Here is a 21,209-nt window from a genome sequence, read left to right as displayed (position 1 = left end):
AGCAACAACTGACCTGCATGTGTAAGTCACCATCGCTCGAGACAGTGTGTTGTAACTTTCAGGGGCAGCTTGTAAAGTAGTTGAAGAGAGCAGCTGGTGTACATGACCTGGGCTAAATCTTAATCATTTTTGTTTTAACAAGAAACTGTTCAGTTATTTTATTATTATTATTATTATTAATTTATTATTTTTACATTTTGCAGAACCGAGTAGACGGGAACAGGCTTGGTGTGATGTACTAAACAAACAGGACTAAAAACCTTTGAAAACAAAAGCAGGAAGTAACTCCACTCTCAGGAGTACAAGTAGTTCATACTTGCTTTATTATCTTTTAAACCCCTTCTTGACAGTCCAAAGATGTCCTCCTCATGCAAGATCTCTCCTTACCTGTTAAATAGTTCAGTGCATGCACAACTTCTCTGACAGTTCTGACAGGTGATCTCATTACAGTTGTCTTCTTCTGAATGTGTGGATGAAGCAACTCGCTCAAAGACAGATTATTCTCTTGTTATTCTGCAACAGCTACCACATCATTCTTAGAGTTGTCATGCCAACTAGATGTCCAGTTGGGTCTTTGATGGAAAATAAAGGCTGCTGCTGATTCTGTGTTGGATACAGTGGCCTCTATTGTTTTCTGACATTTCCATTTTTCAGCACTGAATAAAGTTACTGTTCCTATATGTGCAAACATGTAAGAAAAAAACTTAACAAGGTTAACAGTTTCACACTTGTACTTCATTAATTCATGGGGGGGGGTTCATTAAAGTGTTCTGTTATACTGTAGATAGAGAAAAATTAATATCAATATAAATAATTAAAAAAAGTTTAACAAGGAATTTATACAAACTGACAGAAAAACTAACACATATTTAAACTTATCTAAATATGAAATAAATAAACTTAGTCTATCTTAGCTGAATCTCATCGCATGACAGCAAAAACAAAACATCTCATACTGTTAAATCATACCACAGAAACGATGACACACAATACCAAAAAACTCTGGATTCATAGTCCCCACAAGGATCACAGGAGACATGAAATTCTTCACAATGAAAGCATCTTCTGCGTCCAGCATCTGCATTCGCTCGTAGGTGAAAACACAACAGACAAGATTGAGAAATACCAGAGCTCCTCTGGTCATGAACGCAGTATAGTTACTGGCGTATTTTGCATTATAAGACAACTGTTTGCATTCCTTTTTGTAAGAGATGTATAATAGAAAACATACATGTATTTTTTTATTTTTTTTTTGATGTGGTTCTTCAAAGCGCATTACGGTGCGTTTTTTCATCCATTAAACAGACATTTATAAAATTTCAGGGACAATGTGGGGTTCTTGTCCAAGGACACCTTGATGCATGGACATGCAAGGGACTGACCCACTGACCTTCTGGTTAGAAGCCATTCAAATTGTTTATAGTGTAAACTTTGCTGTTTAAAACTGTGTTGGTATTATGAGACGAAAACTGATGATTCCTATCTTTTCTTTTAGCATGTTTCCCTAAAAACTGTTTATTAGCAGCAGACACTAAGTTTAACTGAGGATCTGTTATGGAGAAATTTCATCATACTAAACCATAGTAAATTTCTTGGCTGTTCCTCCAGTCCTATAAATGTTAAGAGGATGACCAACTGACATTGCTTGTAAATATTCAGAGGATTGACAAAGTAATAAAAATTTGCCACCGTATTATGTGTGATGAATCTTAATGGCAATCTATCCATCAGAATGATGAATGTGGTCTTCCTGTTGGCACAGAAGGTCACAAGTTCCTCATTAAAACTTGACGCACAGCTGTGGTCTCTTTTTTTCACACTGATCCAAACTTTTGCTAAATGTCTGGGTGACCAGCATCAGTATGTTTAGACTGAATCAGTTTGTTAGGTTTGTACACTCAAGATTTTAGAGTGAGTCTCGTTGCACTCCACTTCACTGCTGGTAAAGTTTCATCATTAAGACGTCCTTCCTGCTCCACTGATCAACTTGTATTGAAAGAGCTGCCACAGAGGAAAAAAAAATGATCAATATATGAATGTGTAGGGTGGCAAAGATGAATCAGAAAGCAAACCAGTCTGGAAACTTGCCTTAAAACTCCAAATGTATAACATCACTGAGAAACATTACACTCCCTACATGTTACATTAGATTCTCAGTCTTCGTATATATTAATGTTTAAACATGTTTGTTTGACATTTGTATAAACTGAAAACTATTTATTACAGTAATAATAATAATAATCCCAGAAAAAGACAAACATGTTCCTTAAAAACAAGCGCTATGCTGATTTAAAGCAGCAAACATCAAAGCCCTGCATACACTCCACAATCCTATTAACAGAGAGAAATTACTAAAAAAAAAGTAATATCACAGTTAATAGAAATCTGGGATGAAGCAATAGTTGAAGGTGGAAAATCTAATATTACATTTCTAGAAATGACTGGTTGTTTTTCAGGCTCTATGGATTTGCTTTATGTATGAACAGCTGAGCAAATGCAAACATTTAGCGGATCCAGTTTGATCACATAAACTGGGTTTACTGGTGTTACATGCTGGATCTTGATAAAATAGAGATGAAATGTGGATGGGAGAATAAAAAGATGTAACCAAGTTGACTTCTGTCAAAAAGCTAAATGTAAAACCCCCCTCCTCCCCCTTCAACCCTGCAAGCATCACCACATTTTTTAAGACTCACTTTGTAACCTTTCGACCTTAAAACTCCACATTCCAGATCGTTTGATTGCACAGTGACATCTATTAGGCCCATATCTGAAGCAGTCACCGCTCAGCAGTGTCTAAAACTTTTTTATCCAGGATGCTGTGTGACATTGCAGCTGAGTTTCGCTTTGCACACGCATCACGTGCTAGCAAGTAGATGTATTTTACTTTAGTTCATTGTGAGAGTCTCTACTTTATTTTGTTCTCTGATCTGAACTGCTTATTTTGCATTTGTTTGTCCATATCTGTGGGCTCAGCCTATCCAAACCTTGAGTGGAATCTGTCAACATTTTCCACACATTATTGTAAGTAAGATCTTTCCAAAAAGTTTTTTTTTTTTCTGTCACCCCAACAAGTGTCGATCTGGTGAAACAAACACTTCTCAGTATTTAGAAATGAAAACTAAGAGATAGGGGGGATGAGAAGGGGACACCTGCAAGAGGTGGGGGTATCCTTTGAGGCAAATATGCTGTTACGGTGAGTCAGAGAGGCAATGGTTTCTGGACCCCAAGATGCAGGCACTGAACAACCAGATGACAGAAAATGGTTAATTAGGTTTAATGGAGGGTTGAGCTGAATCCGTAGAACAGTTTTAATCCAAGTGCAGGATCCAGGGACCACAGTGGCTCACGGCTGACCGGACGGAGCGGATGGCAGGCAGGCAGTTTAGAGCTGGAGAAGGAAGTAAATCAGAGCGGGAGGGAAACAATCCAGGAGGTTGGTGTGGCAGGCAGGACTGATCCGAAGAACCAGGAATCTAGACATAAGACAGGGTTATGAGACACGAGTAGAATCAAGGCAGAGAACTAGAGAGACCACGATATACCAGGTAAGTAACTGGACAATCCAGCGAGGAATGTAGAAAGGTCCGGGGTCTAAATACTGTGGTGGTTGATTATTGAGTGAGACCCTGGTGTGGAGATCAGCCCAGGTGAGGTGATTGCTGCCTTGGTAATTCTTCTGGCCGGGAACAGACATGACACACAAGACAGACAGAGGGAGCCAGACACACCCACTAGGGCAATCCAGGAACACACACACGGGAGACCCTAACCCTAACATATGCAGTAATGTATTGAGACATAAAAGGATTATTTTAGTACTAAAATACATTTGTATGTATGTAACATGAACAGAGATTTGTTTTAATATTTGGTTTAATATTCATTGACACTGTTAATGTCAGACTCTGATATTTAAATAAAGTTTATCTCAATCCAGTCCTGAGAGAATCTCTATATATGAGAACTAAAGGATTTAAAGTGGGATCTGAGATTTAAGATAGACCTTTGAAGGAGGGGGGGGGGGACTCTTAAGTTAAAAAAATGTTCCAAAGGATTTAATAAAACTGCTTCAGTATGCTTTGATAGCTTTAGGGATCAGTAATCTGGTGCTGCCCCTTTATCCTTATGTCTGCCCCTGGCATATCCACCACCGCTCAGCTGTTAGAGCAAGACTGTTTATGACAAAGCTCTGATAACATCATACATATCTCTGACACAAATCCTGATCAAACAGTCTTAGTATTATTTAGTGTGGGTGTAACAGTCTGCTTTTTCCTACTGTTATTGCTCTGCTGTAAGTCTGCATTTACAGAAGCCAAGACATAGAGCTCTAAGCCATAGGTCATATCTAACATTTTATTTATTTTAAGGTACTTACTGTATTTTATTTTAGAAGAATGGTTTAAACATAAGAATGTGAACTAGAATCATTAAACTATATATTTTCTTCTCTTTCATTCATTTGGTATTACTTTGCTTTAAAGTCAGGTGTTATCTTTTAAAAATTGCAGGTGCATATGAAAGTTTGGACACCCTATTTTTCTCGTCCACCAGCGCATTGTGAATGTCACAGTTCACAAAACACTTTCTGATTCTTTATATTCTTGATTAGAGTGGTGTTCTCCTCTCCGAAGACTTCAAATTCTAACATTTCAGGAATTATAGACCCTCCCAAAGCTTGACTTACTTCTTTTGGACTAGTTTATGGTGAATTTGTAGATATCCATCACTGCTTTTGGATACTTCGGTTCCTCTAATTCCTGAATGACGTTTGCATCCAGAATATGCTGATATTAAGAGGAATCTAATATGCACTTTAACCACTCCATGCTTCTTTCACCACTGCCTTCCACACAAAGCCAATACAGAGTATGAACACATCAAAGCTCAACAGTTGCCAAGGTGATCTTGCATTGCCCTAAATGTTTGTAGCCAGAGTTCATTTCTAATTTTATCTGTGCACAAAACTGCTTTCTAATGGTCTAATCCAGTTTTTGCTTTTGCAGACACCAGACAATGGCTTTGCTAAAAGATTAGCCTGTAATCACTCTGTGTGGACCCTGTTTGTGCATCAGAGCTGCTCAAGCAACCAAAGAGTGCACTACTACGCTGTCAGCAATACTTTCCCAAAGCTCCTTCAGAACCTCTTTTTAGGCTGTTAGTTATGATATTTTAGCCCCTGTCTTGACTCCCAACTGTCCCTGTTTAAGTACCGTGTCTTAAGGGCATTTCAAACGTAATGAAAATTCTAGACCAGAAAGGCTAAATTATATATATTTTTTACCCTTCCCTTGCTTCGAAAGCACTTAAAATTCATATTCAGTTGCCCAGATTAGACCAGATCTATTCTTACCGCTATTTTCAGAGTCAATAAATCCATCATGTGCAGGAAATGTCATTAGCTAAAAAGTCTTCATCAGTTCTTAAACATGTCATCAGCCAATGGTAATTTTTTTCTAGTTTCTCAATTCATTAAATAAAAAGCAAGAATTGTCTTTGTTTGCTGAGGCATGTTCCTGTGCTCACAGCATCACCTCAGAAGAGCAGAGAAAAGAGGACTGAAAAGCAGCCAGGACAGATTTTTTTGTAGCAATTAGTGTGAGCTGAGGAGGACAGGGGATCTGATTCATCACTTACAGCTTGCCAAGGACAGCACTTTGATTTGCATTTAATTATGTCAACAAAAGAGGAAAAACTTCCTGTTGAAGAATATTTAAAACGCAGCACAGTGGGGGAAAACAAGATTTGTTAGGGTTTTAGCAGTTCTTTGGGTTAATCTTTTTTATTCCTGTTTGTTTGTCATTGTGAAACTTATATTAAAGGTTTTTTAAGTTTAAAAGTTTTATTAATGTCAATAATGTTGCAGAGCTTATGGAATAATCTCCAAGCTGATTAATGACTTGCACTTTCCATCAACTCTAATATTATTGCAGTGATGCTGTATGTATAATAAAAGCAGATTCTCTGACATCATTTGATAAATGATCTCATAAATGATCACAATATGGAGTTGAGTGAAGATAAACATTTTTGCAGCCACACTGCTGTATGTGCAGAGGTGTGGAACGCTGTAAGTTTGTTCAGCCACAAACCCAGAAGAATTCCAGGGAATCTGATATATCCTGCTCCCCCACTAGGGGCTTTTTTCGGAGAAAGTTTGAGGGTGAGGAAAACTTTTTACTTGGGTAATGTTGGTGGGAATTTTATGACTAATGAGCAAAGAATGACCTAAAAGACAAATTTTATCATAATTTGAGGTTTCAAGATTTTCTATTTATCAAATAATAAATTATTTTTATTCTGTTGAATGCTGATATGTAATCTGTTTTTTATTTGTACCTGCAAGGTCTTCGGTATTTATTATGTCTTACCTGCCTTTGAGATAATTCAGCAAGTTTACATTATACATTTTTGTACTCATGCTCATTAACCAACTTTGTTTCAATTGCATTAAATAAATAATTTATTCAGCTTTTAATTATTACTCTATTAAAAGTTGTAAACTATTGTGGAAACACATTTCTTTTAAAAGGATGATTATATGGCTAATGCATTCATTATCTTGGCCATCTCAAACAATTGTGATTGCACGATTAAGTGTTGATTGTGACAACCCTAGATACTAAGAAGGTCAAAATAAAGAAGATGGTACAGAAAGTGAAAAACAGCAGGCTTAAGTTCAATTCAATGTGAATCTTTTGTTAAGAGTGCTCCCTCAGGCCCGTGGATGGGTGTTTGCCTCAGGTGGGGGGGGTTTAAATATCTCAGCTTCTTGTTCTGTAGTGATGGAACGAGAAATGGACAGATGAATTGGAGCTCTGTCAGCAGTAACGAAGGAATTTCATCGATTCGTTGTATTGAAAAGGGAGCTGAGCCAAAAGGCAAAGCTTTTAATTAACTGGTCCATGTTCCAGGGTTCACCAGAGGTCACGAGATCTGGATAGTAACCAAAAGAATGAGGTGGATGGATGGATGGATGGATGCATGGATGGATGGATGCATTGATGGATGGATGCATGGATAAATTGATTCATGTTACATGTTCATTAGGGAGCATTGTAGAATTCATTTACCATTAGTGCAGCTGGTCAACATGGAAGGCTACAGGTAAAAATGTTAACTGGAGCAGAAAAATAAGCTGTCTAGGTTTTAACTACTAAGATTTGGTCATCTTTGATAACAATACCTCAACATATATATTACTAAACATATTTATTGGCAAGAATAGAAGAATGCTGTAAAAAAAATCATCTATCAATGGCACTGTAGTCCAGACAGTTTTATTTAAATTGACTCCTTTTTTACCCACCTTTCCTCTTCCTGTGTGGTCTGATGGATCCTCACTCCCCTGCACCTGTATAGATCATATAGTTTTATTGTAATTGGGAAAGTTCCAGTAAAACTGTCTGTGGCATTTCACCACAATCAATTGAACTACGCTCTTCAGTCCCAGTTGTTTTCCTCTCTGTATGAAGACTGCCTTGTAATTAAACGTGACATTGAGGAGAGCCTGAATCCTGAAATACTCTGCAGCTGGTCATTGAAGAAATCCAACACTGCAGCAGCTACTCTGGTGATACGCAGAAAATGACGGTTACAAAAAAATTAAGTGCTTTTAAGTCAGGACAGGGCCCATCTACTCTCAAATAGAGGTATAATGAGAGAGAGGAGGAGAGTGTGGAGGAGCCGATTAATGAGACGAGGGAAAGGAAAAACGTCAGTAGCAACTAAATGATGCCAGCAGCAAGTGACTCACCTTTAACCACGAGGCATCATGTCTGTCTATGTGTCTCATTCAGGTTTACTCATGTTCTGAGGACTTTAATCCATTCCACAGTTGCATCATATTTTCATTAATTTTAGACTCAAGACATGTATTAAGGTAAATTTAGGTTAAGGTTGAGGGTTAGTATAAGTCCTGAGGAGATGAATGACAGCTGGTGTAATGTCCTCATTATAATAAAGACATTTATGGGATGATTAATACTGTAAATTGGCATATTCAAATTTGTTCCCCAGTAATTAACAGAATGATTTTAATTATGTGTACAGGGTTATAAAACTTAATCAGTGTGTAATTAGAGTCAGAATCAAAGCTGCATTCATTTGTCAAATAAAGCAGGTGCAAACAGTCTGACTTGATTGACCTAACAACCGTATCTGTCACAGTCACAGGATATGTATGTATGCTTAAAAGCCTGCAGTCCTTTACCTCCAATAACCAAAACATAAGTAGTGAGACTAGCAGGTGTGTTTTGTTTTTATAAGCACAGCATCCATAGTTTGAATCCAGGCCTTGAAGCGTACAACCCTGCTCTCTCTCAGCGCCGCCTTTAATAGGCTTTTTCCACCACAGTCACATTCTGACTTGTCATCGGACGAAAAGCCCAGGTGCTGCTTGCAACATTAACAAGAAATCTGTTCTTGCTAAGACTCCCTGTAGGCTACAGCCATGTCACAGAAAGCCAGCGTGCACAAAGCCAGAAAATGAATCACTGATTGTATCATTTACACCTGTGCTTTCCCCTCAGTGTGACATGTCAACATGTCCTCCACCATCTTGGGTGGAAAGCAGCTATGGGGTACCAGGTAATTCAATAAAATCTCTTGTCTGTATCAGGAGCTGTAATTGAGTATGTTTTGCAGACTTTGGTCTTTTTGGGTAAGTGTCTACAAGCATAATGCACTGGTGTTTGAAGAGATTCTTCCATTCCTCTAGGTTGATCATCTACCATCCACTTTAATAGCGTTTTAAAGTTTGACTGCAGTTGTGTGGTATTTAAATCCGGGCTTTGGGTCTTGTAAGGACATTTAAAGCATTAACCAAAGAGTACTGCATCATTTTCTTGGCTGTGTTTTATCTGCAAAGTAATTTTTTACTCTATTCTGAGAAAGAGTACACTGGAGTTTTGTTTGCCAATTTCTCTCCAATACATTGAGTCAAAGCAGTCACTTCATAGAATATATAAATAACATAGATGCAATAATAATTTCAGAAAAAAATGGCAGCTGGTATTAAGTCTCAGAAATCCTTCTTGCTCAGTTACTGACAACTGGCATTGTGATCCATCTATCCATTGTCTACACCTGCTTAGGCCAATACAGGGTCGTGGTGGGCTGAATCCTGTCCCAGCTGCTATTAGGTGATGACTGGCTTTGTTTTAGGTTGAATTTTTTCATTTACATCTAATGTATATTATGGAAACTGAAAGCAGCCATGCCAGCAGTTATCTCCGCCAAGGTGGAGTCTGTTAGCAACATAATTCAAAAAGTAATGGACAGATTTTGATTAAATTTTCAGGAAATCCCCGAAATGGAACAAATTATCCAGATCATTGTCTGGATCCAGGATTTTTTTTTTTTTTTTTTTTAACACTAGAATCGCCAACGTTTGAATACCCCCTAGAACCGCCAGATAGAACGCACAATAAAAATCTGTTTCCCCTACACTGGTGGGTCGTTTAAGATTCCTTTCCTATTGAACAGGTTTATACTTGTCTTTTGATTAAAAAACTAAACAGTCTGATGTTGTTTTAACTGATTTACATGACGGCAGGGGGGCATAGACCAGTGTGCGCACTCACAGGTGCGCACACTTTCTCCAACGTACAGGGAGCGTGTGTCTGAAAACACATCAACCAGCTGAAAATTGAGACAAAAATGTTGCCCTTTTTAAAAAAAACTCACCCAGGAGGTAAAGATTGAAACACACGTGCTCCAGCAAGAAACAGATGAAGTATTTCTCCCGCTCCAACACTGAGAACTTCATATCCATCGCGGGATCAGCTGAACAATCGGAATCTACAGTATAGTTAGTATAGTCAGTTATTTCTAAACCGCATTACGGCTTAAAATTAATCCAACATTATTTGTAGGTTTTTATTAACGTCAACACGTTATCTGAGATAAGAACTTTAAGAGTGGATGTTACATTGTGGCCGAGGTGTGAGGACCCAAATGCAGAACCCAGAGGCAGGAGGAATGCAGGAACAAGTGCTTTAATTCCAAACACAGGCGATATCGGAACCATATCACAGGGAAAAACCACACACAACAAGGAATAAACTACAAGGATCTGACAACAGAAACTGAAAACCACAGGGTTTAAATACACAGAGGGAGGAACAGGTAAAGTGAGTCAGCAATCAGACCAGGTGAACTAACAAGCCGGAAACAGAAAACACAGAACCGACAAGGGAAGGAGCTACGAAAAGAAAACTGGAAACAGACTTAAACATGACAAAGCCAAAAACATAATGCAATGCATAACTGAAATTTTGAAATGTTAACGTGACTCCACAGTTGAGTCTAGCTTTCACGTGGTTTATGTATATTACTTTGCAATGCAGAGGACCAGACACTACACAATGTTTAAAGAAGGGTATTTTGTCATTATCACGTGTCATATTCCCACTGCAATGCTGTAGCCAAGGCAAGGCAGTTTATTTGTATAGCACATTTCATGTAAAGGACAATTCAAAGCGCTTTACATAAAACAAAAGCATTGCAGATATTAAGAAATAGTAAAAGGCAGCAACAAATAGCAAACAGGTGTAAAGGGGAGGGACCAGACGAAGTGCGGCTCAAATCACCCCTATGATGATGAGAAAGCAAGGACCAAGGTTTCCTTTGCCTTGACGTGGGTCACTGGGGCCCCCCTCCGGAGCCAGGCCTGGAGATGGGGCACGGAGGCGAGCGCCTGGTGACATGGGCCTCTCCTCCTGTGGGCTCACCACCTGCAGGAGGGGCCATAGGGGTCGGGTGCAGTGTGAGCTGAGCGGCTGCCAGAGGCGGGGACCCTGGCGGTCTGATCCTCGGCTGCAAAAGCTAGCTCTAAGGACGTGGAATGTAACCTCTCTGGCAGGAAAGGAGCCTGAGCTGGTGCGCGAGGTTGAGGTGTTCCGGCTAGGTATAGTTGGACTCACCTCGACGCACGGCTTGGGCTCTGGAACCACTGTACTTGAGAGGGGCTGGACCCTCTTCCATTCTGGAGTTGCTCCCTGTGAGAGGCGCTGAGCAGGTGTGGGCATGTTCATTGCCCCCCGACTTGGCGCCTGTACGTTGGGGTTTACCCCAGTGGACGAAAGGGTAGCCTCCCTCCGCCTTCAGGTGGAGGGATGGGTCCTGACTGTTGTTTGTGCTTATGCACCAAATAGCAGTTCAAAGTACCCACCCTTTTTGGAGTCCTTGGAGGGGGTGTTGGAGAGCACTTCCTCCAGGGACTCCCTCGTTCTGCTGGGGGACTTCAATGCTCACGTGGGCAATGACAGCGAGACCTGGAGGGGCGTGATTGGGAGGAACGGCCCCCCTAATCTAAATCAGAGTGGTGTTTTGTTGTTGGACTTCTGTGCTTGTCATGGACTGTCCATAACGAACACCTTGTACAGACATAAGAGTGTCAACATGTGCACTTGGCACCAGGACACTCTAGGTTGCAGTTCGATGATCGACTTTGTAGTCGTGTCGTCGGACTTGCGGCCGCATGTTCTGGACACTCGGGTGGAGAGAGGGGTGGAGCTGTCAACTGATCACCACCTGGTGGTGAGTTGGCTCAGAACATCTGGTAGAGTCCCCTGTCAGAAAGAGTTTCAACTCCCATCTCCGGCAGAGCTTCAACCATGTCCCAGGTAAGGCGGGGGACATTGAGTCCGAATGGGCTGTGTTCCATGCCTCTTTTGTCGAGGCAACCAGCCGCAGCTGTGGCCGTAAGGTCGTCAGTGCCTGTCGTGGCGGTAACCCCCAAACCCATTGGTGGACACCGGCAATGAGGGATGCTGTCAAGCTGAAGAAGGAGTCCTATCGGGCCTTTTTGGCCTGTGGGACTCCAGAGGCAGCTGATAAGTATCGGCGGGCTAAACGGAGCGCAGCTTCAGCGGTCGCTAAGGCAAAAACTTGGGCATGGGAGGAGTTTGGAGAGGCCATGGAGAATGACTTCCGGACAGCTTCGAGGAGATTCTGGTTCACCATCCGGCGGCTCGGGAGGAGAAAGAAGTGCTCCATCAACACTTCGTGCAGTGGGGATGGGGGGCTGCTGACCTCGACTCAGGACGTTGTGAGGCGGTGGAAGGAATACTTCGAAGACCTTCTCAATCCCACCAACGTCTTTCGATGAGGAAGCAGAGTCTGAGGTAGCAGGTGCTGGTTCTCCTATCTCTGGGGCTGAGGTTGCTGAGGTGGTTAAAAAGCTCCTCAGTGGCAAGGCCCCGTGGTGGATGAAGTCTGCCCAGAGTTCCTTAAGGCTCTGGATGCTATAGGGCTGTCTTGACTGACACGCCTCTGCAGCATCGCGTGGACATCGGGGACAGTTCCCTTGGACTGGCAGACTGGGGTGGTGGTCCCCCTCTTCAAAAAGGGGGACCGGAGGGTGTGCTCCAACTACAGGGGGATCACACTCCTCAGCATCCCCTGTAAGGTCTATTCAGGGGTGCTGGAGAGGAGGGTCCGTCGGATAGTCGAATCTCAGATTGAGGAGGAGCAGTGTGGTTTTTGTCCCGGTCGTGGAACAGTGGACCAGCTCTACACCCTCTTCGGGGTCTTTGAGGGGGCATGAGAGTTTGCCCAACCAATCTACATGTGCTTTGTGGACTTGGAGAAGGCATTCAACCGTGTCCCTCAAGGACTCCTGTGGGGGGTACTCCGGGAGTATGAAATGCCAGACTTGCTTGTACAAGCTGTACGACCGGTGTCAGAGCTTGGTCTGCATTGCCAGCAGTAAATCAGAATTGTTTCCAGTGCGGGTTGTACTCCGCCAAGGCTGCCCTTTGTCACCAATTCTGTTCATAACCTTTATGGACAGAATTTCTAGGCGCAGCCGAGGTGTTGAGGGGATCCGGTTTGGTGGCCTCAGGATTGGGTCTCTGCTCTTTGCGGATGATGTGGTTCTGTTGGCTTCATCAGGCCATGATCTTCAGCTCTCACTGGAGCGATTTGCAGTGTGAAGCGGCTGGGATGAGAATCAGCACCTCCAAGTCCGAGACCATGGTCCTCAGCCAGAAAAGGGTGGCGTGCTCTCTTCGGGTCTGCAATAGGGTCCTGCCCCAAGTGGAGGAGTTCACTTATCTCGGGGTCTTGTTCACGAGTGAGGGAAGGATGGAGCGGGAGATCGACAGGCGGATCGGTGCGGTATCTGCAGTGATGCAGACTCTGCATCGGTCTGTCGTGGTGAAGAGGGAGCTGAGCCGAAAGGCAAAGCTCTCAATTTACCGGTCGATCTACGTTCCTACCCTCATCTATGGTCATGAGCTGTTGGGTAGTGACCGAAAGAACAAGATCGCGAGTACAAGCAGCCGAAATGAGTTTTCTCCGCAGGGTGGCCGGGCGCTTCCTTAGAGATAGGGTGAGAAGTTCGGTGATCCGGGAGGGGCTCAGAGTTGAGTCACTGCTCCTCCACATCGAGAGGAGCCAGATGAGGTGGCTCGGGCATCTGGTTAGGATGCCTCCTGGACGCCTCCCTGGTGAGGTGTTTCGGGCACGTCCCACCGGGAAGAGGCCCCGGGGAAGACCAAGGAAGACCAAGGACGCGCTGGACGGACTACATCTCTCGGCTGGCCTGGGAACGCCTCGGGATCCCTAAGGATAAGCTGGTGAATGTGGCCGGGGAGAGGGAAGTCTGGGTTTCCCTGCTTAGGCAGTTGCCCCCGCGACCCGACTCCGTATAAGCGGCAGAAAATGGATGGATGGATGGAACATTTGGTGAAAGTTTAATCTCCACTGGCAGTTTGTTCCACTTGTTTGCAGCATAACAACTAAATGCTGCTTCTCCATCTTTAGTCTGGACTCTGGTCTGGACTAGTTGACCAGGTCTTTAGATCTAAGAGCTCTGCTAGGTTTATATTCTCTGAACATATCACAGATGTATTCTGGGCCTAAACCATTCGGAGATTTGTAAACGATCAGAAGGGTTTTAAAATCTATTCTGTGACTGACTGGAAGCCAGTGTAAAGACTTTATAACTGGTGTGATGTGTTCAGATCTATTAGTCCTGGGGAAAACTCTAGCAGCGGCGTAATGAGCTGTTTTGGGCAGGTTACCTGTTTCAGCTACAGAGTTCATGATTCAGCAGAGTTGATTATAAGGTTGAGATTTACGCCTTGTTCATTAGGCTTGTACCCAAGTTACATGTATAAACTAAAAAGTCAAAAAAGACTGTCACACCAATTCTGTGAACCTGGGGGAAACACTGAAAATGATAAAGGTGGCTTTTACAGAGGCCATATTTTCATAAGCTTTTATTTATCATTTAGAAGTATACAAGGCTTCAATAAATTAATAATTAGGCATGTGGGATTACTTTGGGTTTGCATGGCAAATAAAAAATGTCAAACACTAGGTTACAACATTAACTTATTAGTTAATATATAACCAAAATAAACAAATTTTTAAATGTATTTATATTTTTTATCGATTATTTAAGGGGAAACAATTAGAAAAAAAAACATATAATGCTAATGTAAGGAAACAGAGCACTGGATGTTAGGTGATATTGATTTATCAGATGCACATCGACAGCTCAATAATGAACACATGCTGGGTCATTCTGCCATTGATGGAGCTTTGGTAGAGGACCCTGCATTCAGTGCAGCCGTGTCCAAACATTATAAATCACCGCAACAGCCCATCATCTAGTTGCAGCTCCAGATGAACACCACCTCAGCATCTGGTCAAGAATGTCTACTCCTAACTTGGTCCTGTTTTAGTAAGAGGAACTGATAATTTCTCCCCCCTCCTCAGTCTTCCTCATTTATTTGTTGGAGCATAGCCAAAGCTTTTTCTGTATTCATTCTTTTGCTTCTGTTCATTGTTTAATTATGTTTTTGATCTGTTAACAAACTAACTCATGAAGTTATGGATATATTTTGATTATGTTTTCAGGAAATGTCAGAAATGAAATAAAGGAACAAGTGATTACATTTTTGGGGTGATCCAGATCACTGTGTGGTTCCAGGAATTTTTTAAGGATTCTTTACTATTGAGAGATGGGGATAATTTTGCCATTACAGCTTCTAATTCATCAGATAGTGCCCAGAATTATTGGCAAAAAATAATTATTACAAGATAACATCATGGTAGATGTTATAATCCACCGTGATGTCATTGTTTGACCCAGAGGGGTTTTTCTCAGGTGAGTGACCCTATGGCTTGGCGGAGGTCTGCGCTCTGAGTGCTTCTAGTTTCTTCTTGGTGTTGTTAGCTTGAGATAATTTTTTAGTTATTCTGTTATATTAAATTAAATTATTTCTAAATTACTTGATGAGTGCCGTTGTGCATCTTTAGTATGTACTGTATGGAAAAACATTCATTAAGAAGTAAGCATGAGCTGGAAGAGTTAGTTTAATTAGTGCTAGCCACAAGCTAGCCAAGTGAACAGATGCCAGCTGCGGGTGGAAATTGAGGTGTCATGTTGGCATATAATCGAGGGTGAGGGTGTTGTCATGCAGCAGCTTGTTTTTAGGACTCGATTTTTTTTTTTTTTTTTTCATGGCAAAACTTAGAAATAGAAAACTTTGAGTAAGAAAGGTAATTTTTTTATAAGGGTAATATCTCTTTCAGTGGGACTTAAAATTAGCTTTGATTAATTTGCTGCCATTTCTAGTCAGATATTTGCTTAGTCTGGTTTAATTTTTGTAGAATTAGTTGGCAATAAAGTCACACTTTATTTATAATGCAGTTAATTACAGTTAAGCTGTCTGATTTTAGAGACTCTAGGCATAAGACAAGTTATTTGTATACTGTATATTATATGTATTAGATGTATGCTGGCTCCATTTTCATACAATTATGTACTCTCAAGTAGTCATCTCTTTTCACAAACTGAAAAGAAATGCAAGGTTGTCAAACATGTAAATGTCTAAGAGAAGTGGATAGATGACTCATTTTGTAGCCTTTATGAAATGCAAGCAGCTGGAACAAACAGCTTGTAATTGGAGTTAAAATATGCCTTTTTGTCCCTGAGGGTTTAGCACAGCCTGGCAGCTCAAACATTAGGTGTTTGCTGTAGCACCAAGACTGTCTTCTTTCTGCACTGGTGCTTGTTAGTATTGCTTATTGCTTTTGTAAATACAGTTTAGATTATTTTTCTTTTGCTTTAGTAAAGAAAAGTCCGCACTGAAATCATTTCATGTAGAGGTTAATTGAAAGTCCCCAGCTGACTCAGATGTAATACAGAGATGCAGCTGTGCATACGTGCAGATGCTGACTGGGACGCAGGTGATATATTGTCTCAATATTTAGCCCACGTGCACTGCTCCACCCCCCAAATAAAAGTAGGGGAATTTAATTTTAATATTGTAACTTGAATCTTTTTCCTGACCACTGTCATGGTGTTGCCCATGCCCATGTTTCCAGTATAAAGCTGGAGTGGAAGCTCCAGATGCGAGATTCCCTCATTTGCAGCTAAAGGCACTGTTTGAGCTCATTTGAGGACATTTTTGTAGTTTGTTTGGTGTTTTAGTATCCTTTTAACCATTTTTCAGTTGAGTTATGCTCTTTTGCACAACTTCACTTGGCATTTTGTTTATTAATTTTTATGGCAAATTAATATTTGTTATCAGCTCTTTCAACAACTGTATCTTTAGTGACAAGTAATTACCCCCTCCACGCACACATGAACAAGGGAAGGCATCTCTTGTCCTTTGGTAGCATGCTGATGCAGGCAGCTTTAAAAGCAGCAGCAGCCAAGAGGGAAAAGGAGTAGGAAGCCCAATATCAGAACATTTTTTCCTCAGGTCTCACAACCAATTTATTTATAGGGAGCATTTGAGTTTACTTTTAGTGTTGTTGTTTGCTAGTTTGCTAAGTGACACAGATTCGTTTTCCTTAGCAATTATATTTGAATGTGAAATGTTCTAAACACAAGAAGAAATCTACGAGAAATGCATATCAATTATAAAGTCCAGGTTGTTATCTATATAGTTTAAATTTTAATCTAAATAGGCATACAAGAGTAAATTATGGCAAAGTGATGCAGAAAACACACAGTGGTGTATGATATTTTATCATAATGCAGGGAAAAACGTGCAAGAAAGAATGCAGAAAAACCCTTTATTCAGAATTCAACGACTTCACTTCATTGGAAAACACCAAGAATTAAAATGTACAAATTAATGTAATCTGTAGTTTGATTTATTTGCTGCTCCCAGGGGGGAAAAAAGATTGCAAGGTTTGGTTGGCTGAACAGAGTTAAATGAGAATAAAATGAAGAAACAAAAACTGACATTTGGGGTCTTTTCAAAATGCTAAACAACACTTTAAGTACTTCAAAACAGAGTAATTTAAAAGACCAGTGATTCTGTGTTTTTGTGTAAAGGGGGAATGGTAAACCTGTCTTCTGTGGCTAATTTGTTACACAGTAATGGCGACTGAGTTGGTATAGCTGGTGGAACCAAACCTCATAGCCTCTTGTCATTTTGAAGTTTGAAAAAAAGAATTGCACTATTCTGACTTCTTTTCAGGTTCTTTTTCACACTATACTACTATCTTATACATATTGATATGCTCTATGTTTAAGTTCTTTTTTGCACTCCAAAACTTCCTTGATAACTCTTCGTGTTTGCAGATGTGCACACCTGTACCATAAGTACATTAACAGTTTCATACAAAATCTCACAATGGTCAATAAAAGTGAGATTGTTGCAAGCAAAGTAAACATGCAATTCAAGGGTAGTGGTTTTTATTCAACTCAGATGAGGGTCCATGCTTTGCCTTGGAGGGTTTCTGCTACATCAGCTCATTAATGGAAATGGAAGGCACAGTCAAGGGTGGTGCTTAGTATGGACATCGTTACTCTTCTTCAGCCTCTTCCTCCAGGCTGCCCTCTTTGAGACAAAGTGAAATTACCTATAAAATCCATTTCAACTGCATATTAAATAGTTCTGGTCTTGAACCTGTCAGGAAGCGGAACACATTTGAATCCTTTTGTGATTATTTCTGTTTATTGACTTGAGAACATGAAACACAAGTCTACAACCTAATTTGATTCACTAAATGTCTTTTACTTCTTTTTACCACCTCCATCTGTTACGTTACCTCTCTCTGACCTATGCATGAAACAGTCTCTGCCTGCTCCACCCGTGCCGCCAAGCTCAACCCCTCCCACCACTCCTCTCTCTTCCCCTCCTTCCTTGCAGGTTGGTGATCAGATCTTGGAGGTGAATGGTCAGAGCTTCCTGAGCATCCCGCACGACGAGGCCGTCAGGGTCCTAAAGTCGTCACAGCACTTGATGATGACGGTGAAAGACGTGGGCCGCCTGCCACATGCCAGAACAGTGGTAGGGGAGACCAAGTGGATAGCTAGCTCACAAATTGGGGAGAGCTCCGCCAACAGCAGCATGGCAAGGTGAGCTTTGAGTGGTCCCAAAATTCTGGTATTGTCACATCTGCTTGCAGAAATCTAGAATCTGTAGTACAAACCTCCAAAAAAGTTAACCTTCATTTAAAAGATACAATTATAAAGAAATGATGGTGCTTAGAAGTTTGCTGTTGTCAGAACCTCCTCTTCATAATGCTCCATACATTTTCAACAAAAGATGGAAGCAGATGTTTCTCCAAAATTCTCCAAAATGCAACTTCGCATTAATCACCTATATGAGAGGCAGCCTTATACTATTTAAACAAAGGGTTTTGCATGTAGAACAAGTAAATTTTTTTCCAAAAGCAACATAAATATGGACTTTTCTGACCACAGAACATTGGTCCTCTGTCTTTCCTTCCATTAAAGATGAGCCTGTGCCAAGAAAACTTGATATTTAATACTCCTGAGCCCACACTGATCTTGGTAGCCGGGTGACTTTTAATACAGTACTACATCAGAATTCCAAGGATCATGCATCCAACACTAGTTATTGTTGCTGGACTTCATGTGCTGAGATTTTGCCAGACTCCATTTTTTTTATTATTATTTCATAAAATGCAAATATTGAAAATTCGAAGTTTTCAATTATACACTGAGAAATGTTGATATTTTTAACTAAGCAGTTATTCTCAGAATAAATTTGGCACTACTTCCTTGAAAATACTAAGCCTTTGGTGGGTGATCCTTTTATATTTAATCATGGCACCCTCGCCTGACTGTAATTAATCTGCTGATTAAAAAAATCTTCCTGAACAGTGTAGTTTATAGAAGTATTCTTTAAGCCTTTCTGTCTTTCTCTGCCTCCCCAAAATTTTGTTAATTAATTCTTGTTAAAAAAAAATGTAAAAAAACCAAAACTGAATTTATTTATGTTTTCTTAGAATAATAGAGTTTCAGTAAAGACCCTGCAAATAATTTCCTTTGTACTTGTGTCGGTTAAATAAAAGTTTAAAGACGTAAACAAAATACAGATTTAAGTTTTGATTTAACATTTTCTGGAAACGGGTTTTGTATTTCTTTGTAGAGAAACCCAATTTAAGACTAAATATCAGCACAAACCATCACCTTGTGATTAGTTAATTTCAACATGTCAGCACTAAATATCCTTCAACAACAGAAAAAACTGTAATTACTAAGTGTATGAAGAGCACAAAGAGCCTTGAAATAAGTGTCAGCGTTTTGTTGTTGTGCTGCAGTGTAATTACATCTCAGCGATGTAAACTTGAATATAAAAATTAGCATTAGTCTTAAGGGTATTGTAGTAAAATATATTAATATTTGAAGCACAGACATCCTTTCATTCTTTGACTGAAATCAGACATTTAGGAGTTTGATGTGATCCGACATCTTTTCTCTACATAGCAGGAGTATCAATCCTTTTGGAAGGAAATTAAATGCAGTACTCAGCATCTGTCAAAGTGCCACATCTGACCAACTCTTCTTCTGCCCAGGACCCGAAACACCAACCAATTTAAAGCTTGCAATTGGCAGACTTATTTTTTTTTTTATCAAACTAACGACAAGCAGCATATCGAACCATCAAGTCAGAACCTCTCATTTGTTTCTGATTGTCTAAAATAAAAAGGAAAGTGAGAAATTTTGTGTTTGTTTAATTTTTTCTTCCCTTTAAAAACACTAATTGCTGTTGTATTATACATCATTAGAAACCCTGGTTAGTCAGTTTTACAATGAGGTATAACTTGTAGGGAATGCAGAGGATGTTTTGAGATGCACTACCCACAAGTTTAGCTGTGTTACTCATTCCACACAAGCATGATCTTTCGAAGTTATACCTCATTGTAAAGTGACTAATCAGGCTTTTTAATGACATATAATACAACACCAACTATCATTATTAACCCATAAGAGCCCAACATGACATTTGTCATAAACAGTTTCTGAGACATTTTGCTTCAATTTATGGTATAAACTTTGCTTAAAATCCTGTTGAACACAATCTGATACTTGTCTTCTGTCCCCTAATAGATACCTAGAAGCAGAAAACCATATTATAATATTTTTAAACTATCACATAGTAATGAATGGTAGATATCCCCCCCCCAAAAATGTAAATTTTTTGTTACATTTTGTTAAAGGGCCAAATAAAGACCTCATTTAAAAAAAAAAAAAATTCTTTTCTTACCATTTTTTCATGGGTCGGGCCTTTATGGGTCAAATGAGAGAAATAATCAGCCAAATGCAAATTATCTTTCTTTTTGTGCAAAGTTTATTTCAGGTCACATCTCCCACACAGATTTTACATGATTCTTACACTGTTTCCTAAAAACAAGGCAGCTGTAAGATGGCAGCAGGTGGTTATTTGTATTGATTAATTGTCACTTTTTTTTTTTTTTTTACTGCTCCTTCTGATTTAAATATAATGTATTGGCAAAATGTTCTTTTTTATTTTCAATATCTAGAATAAAAACTGGACTAAGTACCTGGAGGCAGTAAAAGAAAACATTTTCTTCTCGTTCTTCTCTTTTAATATGTTGGTTGCACACATTTTTATAGACTCCATAACAAAATTTGCATCTATTTTTCTGTGTGTTTTGCTTTATATTCACATAATGAATACTAAATAAGGTCCAAAGGCACAAACTTGAACTTCTCAGTGATTATATTTTATTTTTCTCATGTTGGATTCACAAACATAGCAGAATATGCATAATTCCTTAGATTGGTTTTACATATATCTTTTTTTAGATAATAAAAATTGCATCAAGGGCAATAAATTAAATTAAAAGTTTATCTTCTTGGTGAGTTTTGAGACTTAAGCCTTCATTCAAGTGTGACTGACTGCAATCACCATATTTTTCATATTTCAGAGACTGATGAACTGAAGAATTATTACGAG

General features: G+C 40.0%; 1 protein-coding gene across 3 annotated transcripts in view; it reads left to right on the top strand.

Annotated features, from left to right (window-relative positions):
• Positions 1-21,209, top strand: part of whrna (whirlin a) — a 199,929-nt gene that overhangs the window by 127,276 nt on the left and 51,444 nt on the right. For all 3 annotated transcript variants that reach the window (XM_041969776.1, XM_041969777.1, XM_041969778.1), the window contains exon 4: positions 18,129-18,337. In XM_041969776.1, the coding sequence (XP_041825710.1) occupies positions 18,129-18,337 (209 nt within the window). The remainder of the gene's footprint in view (positions 1-18,128; positions 18,338-21,209) is intronic.

The sequence above is a fragment of the Melanotaenia boesemani genome, chromosome 19 (assembly GCF_017639745.1).
Source record: "Melanotaenia boesemani isolate fMelBoe1 chromosome 19, fMelBoe1.pri, whole genome shotgun sequence".
Lineage (NCBI taxonomy): Eukaryota > Metazoa > Chordata > Actinopteri > Atheriniformes > Melanotaeniidae > Melanotaenia > Melanotaenia boesemani.
This window is presented reverse-complemented; position numbering and strand designations above follow the sequence as displayed.